General features: G+C 44.0%; 1 protein-coding gene across 1 annotated transcript in view; it reads left to right on the top strand.

Annotated features, from left to right (window-relative positions):
• LOC118842821 (zinc finger protein 420-like) overlaps positions 1–14,898 on the top strand; it is a 42,342-nt gene extending 27,444 nt beyond the window's left edge. The window contains exons 9-10 of the mRNA XM_036750134.1: positions 10,818–10,931; positions 11,386–14,898. Coding sequence (XP_036606029.1) covers positions 10,818–10,931; positions 11,386–12,218 — 947 coding nt within the window. The 3' untranslated portion in view covers positions 12,219–14,898. The remainder of the gene's footprint in view (positions 1–10,817; positions 10,932–11,385) is intronic.
• Positions 14,899–15,831: the final 933 nt, after the last annotated feature.

Here is a 15,831-nt window from a genome sequence, read left to right as displayed (position 1 = left end):
GGCTTCCTGTAAGAAGATGGGATTTTAGTTGGGACTTAAAGGGAGCCAGGGAAGTCGGTATGTGGAGATGAGAAGGGAGAGCATTCCAGGCATGGAGGACAGCCAGAGAGAATGTCTGGAGTCAGCAGAGGGAGGGTCTTGTTTCACTGGATCAAAGGGCCGGTGTGAGGAGGAAGGTGCAATAAGCCTGGAGATGGGGAGGGGCCCGGTTAACGAAGGGCTTTGAAGGCCAAGCAGAGCATTTGGTATTTGCACCCAGAGGCAGAAGGGAGCCATGGAGCTCCTTGAGAAGAGGGGGACATAGTCAGATCTGCGTTTTAGGAAAATCACTTTGGTGGCTGAATGGAGGATGAACTGGAGTGGGGAGAGACCTGAGGCAAGCAGGATCCCCCAGCTACCCAAAGCTATTGCAGTGAAGCAGGCATGAGGTGACGAGGGCATGGGCCAGGGTGAGGACAGCGTCAGAGGAGAGGAGGGGGTGAATTCGAGAGATGCTGCAGAGGCGAAATCAACAGGCTTTGGGTATATGGGGGGTGGGGGTGAGAAAGTAAGGAGTCCAGGATGACTCCCAGGTTGTGAGCTGGAGGGCCTGGGGGTATGGGGTTGCTCTAGTCTACAGCAATAAGGAAGGGATTAGGGAGAAAGATAATGGCTTTGGTTTTGAACATGTTGAGTTGAAGTGCACTGGCCATCCAGTTTGGGGTGTCTGAAAGGCAGTTGGAGAAGTGAGACTGGAGGTTAGCCAAGAGATTGGGGCAAGAAAGGGAGATCTGAGAATCATCTGCCTAAAGCTCGTAATTAAACCCATGGGAGCTGATGAGATCACCAAGTGAAGTGGTTTGGAGGAAGAAGAAAAGAGGACCCAGGACAGATCCCTGTGGTCAGAGAGTTTGAGTTGTAGGAGGATTCGGCGAAGGAGCAGTCAGAGAGGTAGGGGGAGAACCAGGAGAGAGCTGGATACATACAAATGTCCTGAACAGAGAGAAGAGAGCATCAAGGAGGGGAAAGTGAGCAACAGGGTCACAGGCTGCAGAGAGGCCAAGGAGAAAGAGGACTGAGAGAAGGCCATGCATTTGGCAGCTAAGAGATCAATGGTTACTGGGCAGAGCAGTTCTGGAGGAACGATGAGGTGGGAAACCAGATGGTAAGGGGCCGAGGAGAGAAAGTGGAGGCGTCTGTTGTAAATGGTATCTCTCAGGAGTTTAGCTGCAAAAAGCAGAAGAGAGGTAGGATGAAAGTTAGGGAGGATCAAGAGGGTTTTTCAGCCTGGGGGAGACATGGATGTGTTGTAGGCAGTAGGGAAAGAGATAGGAAAATATTGAAAGTAAGTGCAAGAGTGGGGATGCTGGGGGGAGGGGGGCAATCTGCTGGAGGAGATGGATGGAATGGGACCACTTGAGTCGGCAGAGGAGTTAGCGTCAGTAAGGAGACAGGGATGAGTGGTAGGAAATGAGGAAGAGGGGAGCTAATAGTGAATGGCCTCAGTGTTTTCTGTAAAATATGAGGCAAGGGTCTCAACTGAGAGCTACCCTCTCAGGGTGAGGGGAGCCATGGGAAATTTGAGAAGGACTAAAAAGGTTTAGAAGAACTTCTGTGGAGGGTGGGAGAATGAGTTGATGAGGGAGACATAGTAGAATTGCCTAGCAGCGATGAGGGTCCATTTGAGGTTATGTAACATAAATTTTGTAGTGGATCAAGTCAGAATGGTTGCATGGTTTTCTCCACCTTTGTTCAGCAGCACATACAGGAGTGAAGACAGTGGGAGTGATCCAACACTGAGGCTTGGCTCTGTGCAATCAGCCACTTGATAAGGGGGCTGGGGATTCAATATAGAAGGGCAGCATAGAGTTAAATTGGTTTACCAAGGAGTCAAGATGGGAAGAAGAGGAGAGAGTGGCTAGGAGGGAGATGGCCTGGGAGAAAATCGAGGGGTCATAGGACTGGAGGTCATAGTGTGGCTGAAGGGTAGGGTTTGGTAGAAGGAAGAGGGAGAGGTGAAAAGCCAATAGATGAGGGTTGGACATCGGAATTCTTGAATGTGGAGGCAGGACATTTGTGGGCGATGACAAGATCAAGGATGTGACTCTACATGCCTGAGGTGAAGTGGAGGTGAGTAGTTTGTGGGTGTTTGAGGGAGAATCAGTAGGTATGATGAAGTCTCCCAGTAGTGGGGCAGGAGTTGGGGAGGGAGGAGAAAAAAGTTGTGAGCTAGCAAGGAAGAGGAATAACTTGGGGGGGGTCTGGACAATAGCTCCCAGGATTTAGGTTTGAGTGGTAGATATAAAGAGCATGAACCTCAAAGAAAAAGTGAAGGAGACAGGGAAGAACCAAGTGAGGGGAGCAAAGAGCATTCCTATTCCTCTGGCTCAAACAGTGGGCCAAGGAGCATGAGGGAAGGTGCTGCCAGTACTGTAAAGGGTGGCCCAGGAGGCTGACAGGGAAAGCCAGGTTTCATAAGAATGAATAGATGGAAGGAGTGGGAGAGGAAAAGCTTTAAGATGAAGGGAAATTTGTTGTCTATGCCACAGGCACACCAAAGGGCACATTGAAAGGAGGTCTGGGTGCAGTTAGGTTGAAACTTTGTAGTGGGAGGGTTATGAGGGATAAGAATGAGGAATCAGGTGGTGGAGGATGTGGAATGGTTCAGGTGGTGATCTACAGGAATTCAGTATCTCTGGGATGTGAAGGGTATGTCCAGGGGTGAGAATGTTCATTATTGAGTAGAGTGGAGGGCCCGCTCCCTCTGTCCTCAGAGGTGCAGCTAGAGGGGGAGACCTAGAGTAGAAGGGGGGCAGGGTTGGTCTTTGCCTTGGAGTTCTCCAAATCCCAGTTAGGAGATTGGGCAGGATGCAGGAGGTGACAGGTGGAAAACACTTGGCCCAGCCAGCAGAGCCTTTCCTCAGGGGACCCACAGTGCCCAGCAGGAGACAGAAGGCCCAGGGCACTAGTGCAGGGGGTATGAAGTCTTGTCATCCGCTAGGAGGTGGCAGCAAGGCATTAGAGTTCCTCAGGGGCTGGAAAATATCCGGGAGCCAGACTGTGGAAGCCCAAGTGCCAAACATGGCAGAATGGGGAGGGTCTCATTGGGTCCTCACGGCTGCCCCAGGAGGCAGCTGCTGTTGTGTCCCCCATTTTACAGATGAGGACACTGAGGCAGACAGAGGGGAAGTGACTCGCCCAGTGTCACCCAGCTAGTCAGTGTCTGAGGCCACATTTGAACTTGGGTCTTCCGACTCCCAGCCTTGCGCTCTATGTGCTGCACCAAAGATGAGCATTGAGATACACACTACGTCATAGGAGACAAAGTCCAAGAAAGGATATAGGAACTTAGCCACAGGCATCAGCTGCCTCTGCCCAGGCCACAGAGTGTGGCAGCAAATGATATTGAGGTGCTCACTGACAAGAAAGAGTGAACATAATGCAGAAGAACCAGGTGCAGGCAGAGTAGCCTGGGATCTCCTCAAGACCTGCCCCGTTGGCCACATGGGCCAAGTGTGCCATGTCCTTGGCCCCCAAACCAGTCATGCAGAAGTGCTGAGGTTTGCCAAGGGCAGTGGGGACCAGACTTGTTCTGCTTGGCCCTGGCAGGGGGACCAGGAGACAGGTTAGAAATTGCACAAGGCCTCTGGAGGCTTGATTTCAGGAAAAACTTCCTATTAATTAGAGCTGCCCAGCAGTGGAGCGTGCTTGCAGGCCTTTCAGCAGAGTTAATAATAGGTAACTTGGAGTTACAAACTGCTAGCAGTCTGAGTGGGGCAAATTTCCAAGGCAGGAGAGTCCAAAAGGTTGACGGGATGCATCGGTAGGCTGGGAGAATGCTCAGTGTGCAGAGCTGCACCAGACAGCACCAGAGCGGAAGCAGCCGTGGAAACCAACCAGTGAGACAGGCTGGGAGAAAGCTGGGTGCCCCAAACCGGCAAAGATCCCAACATAGGACAGGAGTCTATGGAAGTGAGGAGAGGCAACAGCACAACTCCACCAGCTGTGAGACATCAACTCCTGAGGCTTGCAGCCCAAAGGTATTAAATGCATCTTCTTGAACTTCCAGGAGACATAATGGCCAGGTAAATAGCTCTAATCCACGCCCCCCCCCCCCCCCGACCCAGAGAATTCCTTGGGAGAAAACGCTGGAATAGAGGAGACAGAAGTGGGGCTTCAGTGGCCGAGCAGTGGGAGTTCCTGAGTCCCAGAGGGGCAGAGCCAGCAGGGGTCAACACCATGAGCCCCGACGTACCCTTGCACCCCCAGGGGAAGTGGCAGACACCAGCACAAAAAACAAGCAGCTGAGACCATTGCTGAAGAGCAACAGTGCTAGAGAGCAGCTTCAGGGGAAGAGGAGCCTTCAGGCAGCCAGACCCCTCCCCCACACCTCAGGAAACTGAAGGCTATAATACACAAAGCCAGTAACTAGACTCACAGTCCCCAGAACAAGAAACCTGGGAGAGAGAGCCCTGAGCCCCAAAAGCAGAAATTCAGGAAAAAGCTAACCAACATGAAGAAGACCACAAAAAACTAAGGACCATTGATTCTTTTTATGGAGACAGGCATGATCAAAATACCAATTTGGAAGAGGATAGCAATGAAACTATACCCACATCTGATGCCTCAAAAGGTCGTGTGAACTGGTCTCAAGCCCCAAAAGCATTACTGGAAGAGCTAAAGGAGGATTTTAAAAATCAAATTAGGGAGGTAAAAGAAAAAATGGAAAAAATAGAAAAAAAAAGAACCACTGACGAAATGAAGTCCTTAAAAAATAAGATTGGTGAAATGGCTATGGGGATTCAGAATCTAAATACAGAAAATGACACCCTGAGAGGTAAAATCACCCAATTGGAAAAGGAGACTCAAAAGCAAAATGAAGACAGCAACTCATTAAAAATTAGAATTGAGCAAGTGGAAACCAATGACTCTATGAGGCATCAAAAAATAGTAAAACAAAATGTAAAGAATGGAAAAATAGAAAAAAATGTGAAATATCTGATTGGAAAAACAACTGACCAGGAAAATAGATCCAGGAGAGACAATTTAAGAATTATTGGTCTACCGGAAATCCACGATGAAAAAAAGAGCTTTGACAGTATCTTCAAAGAATTATCAAAGATAACTGCCCAGAGGTCCTAGAACCAGAGGGTAAAAAAAAAATCACCCCCTGAAAGAGATCCCAAATTGAAAACACTAAGAAATATTATAGCCAAATTTCAGAATTACAAAGTCAAGGAGAAAATACTGCCAGCAGCCAAAAAGAAACAATTCAAGTATCGTGGAACTATAGTAAGGATCACGCAGAATCTTTCAGCTTCTGCATTAAATGACAGGAGAAACTGCAATATGATATTCTGAAGGGCAAAGAAGCTGGGACTACAACCAAGGATCAACTACCCAGCAAAATTAAGCATAATTTTTCAGGCAAGGAGATGGACATTCAACAAAATAAAGGAATTCCAGACCTTCCTGATGAAAAGGCCAGAACTCAAATGGAAAATTTGATCTTCAAATACAAAACTGAAGAGAGACATAAAAAGGTAAACGGGGGAAAAAGCTCCCACAAACCTGATTAATCAATAAGGGTAAATTATTTACATCTTTATATAGGATTATATCATGTATGTTTATATATATATATACACACACACACATGTCAATCTTGAGAATAGTACAGCTATTATGACAATTGAAAGGGATACACATGGGCTGTGGATGTCTGTATAAAATAACTGATATAAGTATAAAAAACAATTAAGAGATGTAAAGGGAGGGTTATGGGAGAAGAGGTAAGGAGGTAGTAGAAAAGGGTAAATTGCATCAAATGAAGAGGCACAAAAACACATTATAGTAGAGGGAGAGAAGGGAATGAGAAGAGCAATATTTGAACTTTACAGTCATCAGATCTGGTTCAAGAAAGGAATAACGTACCCTGATAAGCATAGAAATCTGACTTGTCCTACAGGTAGTAGGAGGGGAAAAGGGGAAAAAAAGGGAGGGCAGTGGTCAGAAGGGAGGGAAGAAGTAGCAAGTGGAAAATGGTAAGATAAGGGAGGGTAATCAAGAGGGAGGGTAAACTGAGGCAGGCAGCAGTCAAAAGCAAAACTTTGTTGAGGAGTGGAAGGGGAAAGGGAGAAATAAAATATAAACGGGGGGAAATAGGATGGAGAAAAAGACACAGATAGAAATCATAACTGTGAATGTGAATGGGAGGAACTCTCCCATAAAACAGAAGCAGGTAGCAGAATGGATTAAAAACCATAATCCTAAAATATGCTGTTTACAAGGAACACATCTGAAACAGGGGGATAAACCCAGGGTAAAGGTAAAAGGCTGGAGTAAAATATATTGTGCTTCAGCTAATGTAAAAAAAAGCAGGTGTAGCAATCCTAATCTCAGACAAAGCAAAAGTAAAGATAGATTTAATTAAAAGAGATAAGGAAGGACACTACATCCTGCTAAAAACGCACCATGAACAATGAAGCAATATCATTGTTTACATATATGCACCAAGTGTATGGCATACAGATTCTTAGAGGAGAGGTTAAGGGAGTTACAGGAAGAAATAGACAGCAAAACCATAATAATGGGAGACCTCAACCTCCCCCTCTCTGAACTTGATAAATCTAACCTCAAAATAAATAAGAAAGACGTTAAGGAGGTGAACAGAATTTTAGAAAAGGCAGATATGATAGACCTCTGGAGAAAACTGAATGGGGATAAAAAGGAATATGCTTTCTTCTCAGCGGTACATGGCACATACTCAAAAATTAACCATGTACTAGGGCATAAAAACATCACAATCCAGTGCAGAAAGGCAGAAGTAGTCAAAGCATATTTTTCAGATCACAATGCAATAAAAATTATTTGTGATAAAGAACCATGGAAAAATAAGCTAAAAATTAAGTGGAAACTAAATAATCTAATTCTAAAGACTGAGTGGGCCAAAGAACAAATCAGAGAAACAATTAATAACTTCATTCAAGAGAATGACAATAATGAGACAACATACCAAAACATATGAGATGCAGCAAAAGCAGTTCTTAGGGGAAGTTTTATATCTCTAAATGCTTATGTGAATAAAATAGAGAAAAAGGAGATCAGTGAATTGGGCATACAATTGAAAAAGCTAGAAAAAGAACAAATTGAAAATCCCCAGTTTAATACCTAATTAGAAATACTGAAAATCAAAGGAGAGATTAATAAAATTGAAACCAAGAAAACTATTGAATTAATAAATAAAACAAAGAGCTAGTTTTATGAAAAAACCAATAAAACTGATAAACCTTTGGTCAATTTGATTTAAAAAAAAAAAGAAAATCAAATTACCAGTATCAAAAATGAAAAGGGTGAATTCACCTCTAATGAAGAGGAAATCAAAACAATAATTAGGAATTATTTTGCCCAATTGTATGCCCATAAATTTGACAACCTTAGGGATATGGATGAATATCTACAAAAACATTAATTGTCCAGGTTAACAGAAGAGGAAGTAAAATTTCTAAATTACCCCATCTCAGAAAAAGAAATTGAGCAAGCCATCAATGAACCCCCTAGGAAAAAATCTCCGGGGCCAAATGGTTTTACATGTGAATTTTATCAAACATTTAAAGAACAATTAATTCCTGTACTTTATAGACTATTTGGGAAAATAGGTGAAGAAGGAGTCCTACCAAATTCTTTTCATGATACAAATATGGTACTAACACCTAAACCAGGTAGAGTCAAAACAGAAAGAAAATTATAGAACAATTTCCCTAATGAATATTGATGCAAAAATTTTAATTAAAATATTACCAAAAAGATTGCAGCAACTTATCATGAGAATAATACACTATGACTAGGTAGGATTTATTCCAGGAATGCAAGGCTGGTTCAATATTAGGAAAACTATCAGCATAATTGATCACATCACCAACCAAACTAGCAGAAACCATATGGTTATCTCAATAGATGCACAAAAAGCCTTTGACAAAATACAACACCCATTCCTATTAAAAACACTAGAAAGCATAGGAATAAATGGAGCCTTCCTTAAAATTATAAATAGCATCTACCTAAAACCATCAACAAGCATTATTTGTAATGGGGATAAGCTAGATGCATTCCCAATAAGATCAGGGGTGAAACAAGGATGTCCATCACCACCCGTACTATTCAGTTTGGTACTAGAAATGTTAGCTGTAGCAATAAGAGAAGAAAAAGAAATTAAAGGAATTAGAATAGGCAAAGAAGAAACTAAATTATGACTTTTTGTAGATGACATGATAATTTACTTAGAGAATCAAGTAAAAAACTATTTGAAATAATAAACACCTTTAGCAAAGTTGCAGGATATAAAATAAACCTACCTAAATCCTTGGCATTCCTATGCATTATTAACAAAGCCCAACAGCAAGAGATAGAAAGAGAAATTCTATTCAAAGTTACTGTAGACATTTTAAAATATTTGGGAGTCTATCTGCCAAGACAAACCCAGGGCCTGTATGAACATAATTATGAAACACTTTTCACGCAAATAAAGTCAGATCTAAATAAATGGAAAAATATCAGTTGCTCATGGTTAGGCCAAGCTAATATAATAAAAATGACAATTTTACCTAAATTAGTGTATTCAATGCCATACCCATTGAACTACCAAAAATTATTTTACAGAGCTGGATAAAATAATACCAAAATTCATCTGGAAGAACAAGAGGTCTAGATTATCTAGGGTATTAATGAAAAAAAATGCTAGAGAAGGTGGCCTAGCCATACCAGATATTAAACTGTACTACAGAGCAGCAGTCATCAAAACTACCAGGTACTGGCTAAGAAACAGAGTTGTGGATCAGTGGAATAGGATAGGTACACAAGATGGAGAAGTCAACGACTATAGCAATCTACTCTTTGATAAACCCAAAAAATCCAACTTCTGGGCTAAGAATTCACTATTTCACAAAAACTGCTGGGAAAATTGAAAAATGGTAGGGCAGAAACTGGGCATAGACCAATATCTTACACCATATACCAAAATAAAGTCAAAATGGGTTCATGATTTAGGAATAAAGGCTGAAACTATAAGCAATTTGGGAGAGCAAGGAATAGTTTGCCTATCAGATTTATGGAAAAGAAAAGAATTCATGACCCAACAAGAGATAGGGAGCATTACAAAATGCAAAGTGGATAATTTTGATTATGTTAAATGGAAATGTTTTTGTATAAAAAAGCCAATGCAACAAAGATTAGGAGGGTAGGAGAAAGTCTTTACAACCAATGTCTCTGATAAAGGTCTCATCTCTAAAATATACAGGGAACTCAACCAAATTTATAGGAATACAAGTCATTCCCCAGTTGAGAAATGGTCAAAGGATATGAACAGGCAGCTTTCAGAGGAAGAAATTAAAGATATCTATAGGCATATGAAAAAACACTCGAAATCACTACTGATTAGAGAAATGCAAATCAAAACAACTCTTAGGTACCACATCTCTCCTGTCAGACTGGCTAAAATGACAAAACAGGAAAATGATAAATACTGGAGAGAATGTGGGAAAACTGGAACATTGTTACATTGCCGGTGGAGTTGTGAACTGATCAGCCATTCTGGAGAGCAATTTGGAACTATGCTCAAAGGGCTATAAAAATGTTCATACCCTTTGACCCAGCAATACCACTTCTAGGCTTGTATCCCAAAGAGATCACACATGTAGGAAAAGGACCAACATGTACAAAAATATTTATAGCGGCTATTTCTGTAGTAGCAAAGAATTGGAAATCAAGGGGATTCCCATCAATTGGGGAATGGCTGAACAAGTCATGGTATATGGAGGTAATGGAATACTATTGTGCTATAAGAAATGGGGATGATATGGACTTCATAACAACCTGGAAAAACCTACACAATATAATGCTGAGTGAGCAGAGCAGAACCGGGAGAACATTATACACAACCACAGATATATGGATTCCGTGATGACTAACCCTGTAAGACTTTGCTCTCCTCAGCAACAAAAGGTGGAAAGACAACTCCAAAGGACTCACAATGGAGAATGCTAGCTACATCCAGAGAAAGAACTATGGAGTCTGAATGCAGATTGAGGCACACTTTATGCTGGCCTTTTTTTTCCCCTTGTTTTTTTTTTTTCTCTTTCATTTTTGTTTTTGGGTGTTTTTTTTGGTTCTGTTTCTTCTTTCTTATCATTCATTCCATGGGTCATAATTCTTCACAACTTGACTAGTGTGTAAATAAGTTCAATGTGAAGCTATAGGTAGAAGATACATTGGATTCCATGCCATTTTGGGGAGGGAGGCGGGGAAAGGGGGAAAGAAAATCTGGAACTCAAAATTATGTAGAACCGAGTGTTGTAAATGAAAAATAAAAAATCTCCAAAAAAAATAGGTGACTTGTAGAGTCTGATGTAGAAAGAATGAGTGTTCTTATCCAAGTTGGACTCTGGCCTCCAGGGTCCCTTCCAGCTATAAGAAAAAGAATGAAGGAGCCTCCTTTCAGCCTGGGGCAGGCGGGGGCCAGGAAGGTGTCATGGAAGAGGTGGCAGCTGGAAGGGAAGGAAGGATTTCAGCAGGTGGGGAGGTAGAAAGGACGAATGTATTCTGCTCATTTGGAGTTGGTGCAGTGCCTGGCACATAGTAGGTGCTTAATAAGTGCTTGCTGCCTGACTGAACCTCCCCTCTTACCCACACCAGGGGGTGATGTTGAACCCCTTCAGAGAGCACCTTCCTTTTCCCTCCCTGGACTGTCTTCTCCAGAATCGTCCCTTCCCTTTCCCCCACACCACGAGGTTGAGGGCAGGCAGCTCTGCATTCACATGACCATCTTCATTTCCTACCCCCAGGAGTCTCAGTTCCCAAACCCGATCTTATCCCTGAGTTGGATGGAGGGAAAGAAGCACGGATCCTGACTGCACAGGGATGTGAAGAGCCCCTGGGCCCAAGGGACACCTGTTCAGGTATTAGAGTGTGGGTTGATTAATATACATAGAGTTTAGAAGTGATTGTTGATATGATGGCATCTCTGATCTTCCCAGGGATGTCTCCTCAGTCTCGCCACCATCCTGTGGAGCCAGAGGTGACCATGGAGACATTCAGCAGAGATCCTTGTCTGTCCCCGCTGCTTGGAGGTCACCATTCCTCAGTCATTGTCTCTTTGTCTCGCACATTCAGTCAGCCCATAAGCATTTAAGTGCCTACTGTGTGCTAGTGCAGGGGGTCTGAGGTCTTCTCATCTGCTAGGAGGTGGCAGCAAGGCGTTAGAGTCCCTCAGTGGCTGGAAAGTACCGGGGAGTCAGACTGTGGAAGCCCAAGTGACCTCCTCAAGAAGCTTGGTTTTTGGTGTTATTCTGTCATCTCCACTAGAGTAGTTTCCCTTCTCCCAGTAAAAGACTCATTTCTTGTTTCTTACAGCCTGGGAGACTAGAACAGAGTTCAAGGAGCCAGCTGCTCTGGAAGATATTTCTGAAGCAATAACACTCTCAGGTTCAGTAACAAAAAGGCCCAGAAGGAATACTGCCCCAGTTTCCACATTAAGAGAAGTGGGTGAAAATGAAGACAAGTTAGGGAGACAGAAGATAAGCCCTGCTCGAGTGAGTCCCAGGAGGGCTTTGTTCCCAAGGAGTTTCAGGAAAATGACATTTTCCCCCAAGATCACCTGTGGGGAGAGCGGCCATGAACTGGATGGAACCTGGAGAGCCTTCGGTCCAGACTCAAAACTCGACCCCCATCAGAGGGGAGAGAAACCCCGCACACTTGGTGTATGTGGGAAAATCTTCAGGCAATTTTCAGACCCAATCAAGTGTAAGAGAATTCGTGTAGGTCAGAAAGCTTATAAGTGTAAGGAATGTGGGAAAACCTTCAGTGACTGCTCGACCTGTATCCGCCATCAGAGGATCCACACCGGAGAGAAGCCCTACAAATGTAAGGACTGTGGGGAAGCCTTTACTCGAAGCACCTCCCTTATTGAACACCAGAGGACTCACACTGGAGAAAAACCCTATGACTGTAATGAATGTGAGAAAGCTTTCACCCGTCGCTCATCCCTTATTAAACACCAGAGAGTTCACACTGGGGAGAAACCCTATGAATGTAGTGCATGTGGGAAGGCTTTCAGTCACGGCTCGGCCCTCATCATCCATCAGAGGATACACACTGGAGAAAAGCCCTATAAGTGTAACCAGTGTGTCAAAGCCTTCAGCAACAGCTCAGCTCTCATCCGGCACCAGCAGCATCACAATGTATAGCAGATGTCCAGAGGGACAGGCACATTGCTGCTGCCTGCAAGGACCCATGGAGGGCAGGCCCACAACGGTCCTCTCCTCCGGCAGAACGGGAGCAGGAGGCCTCTTTGCTGCTGATCTTTCGTCCCTGTCCTCTCGTCAGATCTCCCCAGCTCCTGTGTTCTTGTGACCTACCTGCCCTCCAGATCACCCACTTTGGGAATTAGTTATCCCCTGGCCTAAGTTCCTTTCTGGGGCTTATGTTTATAGACGCCCTCCTCCTGATATTTGTGGTCATTGTGCTCATGGAGGAGTCTCTTTACTCAGTTATCAAGAATAACCCCAAATCTCTTTGAATCTCCTGAGTTGCTGCTGCCTCCCATCTTATTTCTTTTATTCTAAACTTAGTCACTTATTCCATGTGTCCAGCGTCTCAAGCTCGGCCACTTGTCTCCCCATCGTCTCCTTTGGCCATTACACCCATTGCCATGAACTCATTAAGGGGTTCAGACGGCACACATCATGCCAACCTCTCTCCTAACATCCAGTCTTGTGTTTCTAGCTGTCTCCTATACAACTCCACATGAACGACCCACCAAAGCCTCAAAAAGATATTTCTAAAACCCAAAGTGCCCCCCAACCCCTTTCAGAGTTCTCTTTCTGTTTATAATTCCATGGTCCCGCCAGCCTCACAGCTTTGAAATCTCAATGTCTACACTGCGTAGTGGAGAAAGTGCTGGATTTGGAATCCAGAAGGCCTGACTTCACATCCTGCCTCTAATTCTTACTAGCTATGTGATGGTGGACAAGTCAGCTATAAAAGTTGAAAACCATCCTGAAGAATGAGTCTCACAGGCATGATAAGATAGTTAGGATCATGGGTTAAAAGCTGGAAGTAACCTCAGAGACCTTGTAGGCCAAGGATTCTTAACCAGGGGCCGTGATTTGTTTTTAATATTTGGTAAGTGTTTCAGTATAATTGGTTTCCTTTACAATCGTATACATTTTATTCATTTTAAAACCTTATTCTGAGGAGAGGCCCATAGGCTTCATCTAATTGCAAAAGGGATCTAGGACCCTCAGAAGGCTGCAAGCCCAGTCTGGTCCAACCTTCATAATTAAAGCTGAAGCTGCAGGCCCAGGGTAGTGGAGGCACACAGTGGACAAGCTGAGCTGCTGTGTGCAGGCTGGCTATTGTGGCTCTTCCTACAGATCCTCCAAGTGGGAGGAACAGGCCACAGCTGCACATGCTGTGGACTCCAGGAAGGGGGCTTACCCCTTCTTTGAGATCTTCCTTCCCCATTTTAACTAAACAAAGCAAAGAAAAATGCTTTTCTTTGTTCTTCACTTTCTTATCCATTTTGGCTTCTTCAGCTGCATTCACAGCCCTGATACTCCTCTCCCAAGCTCTTCCACACTTTGGTATTTATAATCATTGGATCTTTGATTGAAAACTGGAGGGGACCTTAGAGGTCTCCTCAGCCAACCCCTTCATTTGACAGATGGGGAAACAGGTCCAGAGATGGGAAGTCACTTACCTAGAGCCACAAAGAAAGTAACAAGCATTCATCCCTGAGTCCCTTTGATTCCAAAGCCAGTGTGCTTCCCAGGGGATGGTGATGCCACTTCTGTCCACTGTCCATTCATTTTTCAGTGCCAAGATGGGTGGTAAGCTTCCTGGGCATCCACTTCCATCTCTTTAGACAAATCCCCTTTTTCTTCCTCAGAACTATTTCTGTTTGTTTCTTCAAAATTTCATTCTTGAGAGCTTCCCGTTCCTTCTGGGCAAACTGGTGTTGAACTTGAGTCCATGGGATCCTGCCCATTCTTTCCCTGAGCAGCCTTTTGGACGTGCTCTCCCCAGACCTGGGATGAATGGCAACCTCCCTGCCCTTCCTCCCACCCTGCCCCTTGTTGGTGAGGATCACATCCAGAATACAATTTCCCCTTATTGCTCCTCCGCCTTTTGAAGGAGGAAACTGTCAAACCTCCAACGAATGTCTGCTTTGGACTCACACAGAGAGACGTCCAGGGAACTTAAGTTGACTGTCCCTGCTGGAGCATGCCTCTGGGTTTTGCTTCTGTCCAGGGGCTCTCTGGTTAGCCTTTTTCTGCTTCCGACAGCCTTCACACAGATGAGGTCCACCTTCCTTCCCCACACCCCAGGGTTTCTGGATTACCTCCTTCCTATGTGGAGACTTTCTCTAACAAAATGATTTTTTTTTATTAAGGTATGGGTCTTCTTCCACGGAGTCTAGGGATGCAATGTCACATGTGACTTCTTGCTAGGATCTGTGCTTCGTCTTACTCATTAGCAGTAGTTTGCCTGTGCACATGTCCACACGTCCAAGACCTGGGGTTTTGTCACTTGCTCCTTTCTGGGATTTTTGTCTGATGGACTTCCTTCTTGGTATCTGCCAATACTGTTCCTTCCGGCTGAGTAAGTGCGCAGAGTTGGTTTTCCCATGTCACTTTCCTTTTCAGTATTAACGCCATTGTGAGTGGTGGATTTGCAAGACTTCAGGCAAACACATTCTTGCCTTTACCTTTTTTATTTTTTTATCCTGAAGTTAATGGACACTAAAAAATAAGAACATTTCCAGATACAAAGTAAAACAGAAAAGGGATTATGTGTAAAGCCATGAATCTGTTCCATGTAGTTTGTTTTTTTAAAGGGAAATAATAAATTCAGCCCATTCCTTTCCAGGTTGTCCTGTTTGTCTTCATTTCCCTCTGAATTTCCTGCTCTTTTCTTTTGAGCATTTTTACCAAATGTTTTGGTGACTCTCTTGGCTTTTTTCTGTGGTCACCCTATTGCTAGCTCCCTTTCCTCCCCTGAACTTCCCCCTCCCCCTGCTGCCAATATGAAAAGACAATACAATTCTTGTAACAAATAAGCCTGGCCAAGCAAAACAAATCCACATATAGGCAATCTGCTCTTTGTAACTATTACTAGCTGTACTCCATCCCATTCCTGTGTCCACAAATCCAAATCTCGTTCTCAGAGGCCAGCTTCTTATTCAATCCCCCAATCTCCTTTTCTCTTCTGAATGAATTCCTCACCTCCTGTTACCCCTAAGACTAGCTAGGTAGCACAAGGGGATAGAACATGGCCCAGAGCCAGGAAGTCCTGAATTTAAATCCTGACTCAGACTGTTACTAGCTGTGTGACCCTGGGGAAGTCACTCTGTTTGCCTCAGTTTCCTCCTCTGTCAAATGGGGATAATAATAGTGTCTGCCTCCCAGGGTTGTGAGGGAGGATCAAATGAGAAAGTTTGTAAAGCACTTTGCAAACCTTAAGGTGCTATATAAATGTGAGCTGTAATTATTTTAATTCAGTACTCAGCTTCTTGCCCAGTACCTTGGGATTGTTAGCACTGCTTTCTGGTTCCCTTTGGAAGTATAATTTGTGCTTAGTGAATCCTCAGAAGTCACCATCAGGCTTGACTGGTCTTGGGCCTTGACAAGTTCTCGCTCGCTCACAGCTTGGAGAGTGTGTATTCTAGGAGGGAAGCCAGGAGACCTCTTCATTAACAGATTGAGAGATAGCTGCCTCAGAACCTCTGGTTGCCTCCCACTCACTACCACTCCCTTGGGGTGGGTCCCCATTGCCTCTTGCCACAATCACCTCACTGCT

Source organism: Trichosurus vulpecula, chromosome 3, assembly GCF_011100635.1.
Source record: "Trichosurus vulpecula isolate mTriVul1 chromosome 3, mTriVul1.pri, whole genome shotgun sequence".
Taxonomy (NCBI): Eukaryota; Metazoa; Chordata; class Mammalia; order Diprotodontia; family Phalangeridae; genus Trichosurus; species Trichosurus vulpecula.
Note: the sequence above shows the minus strand (reverse complement) of the source record. Positions and strands in the feature narration are given on the sequence as shown.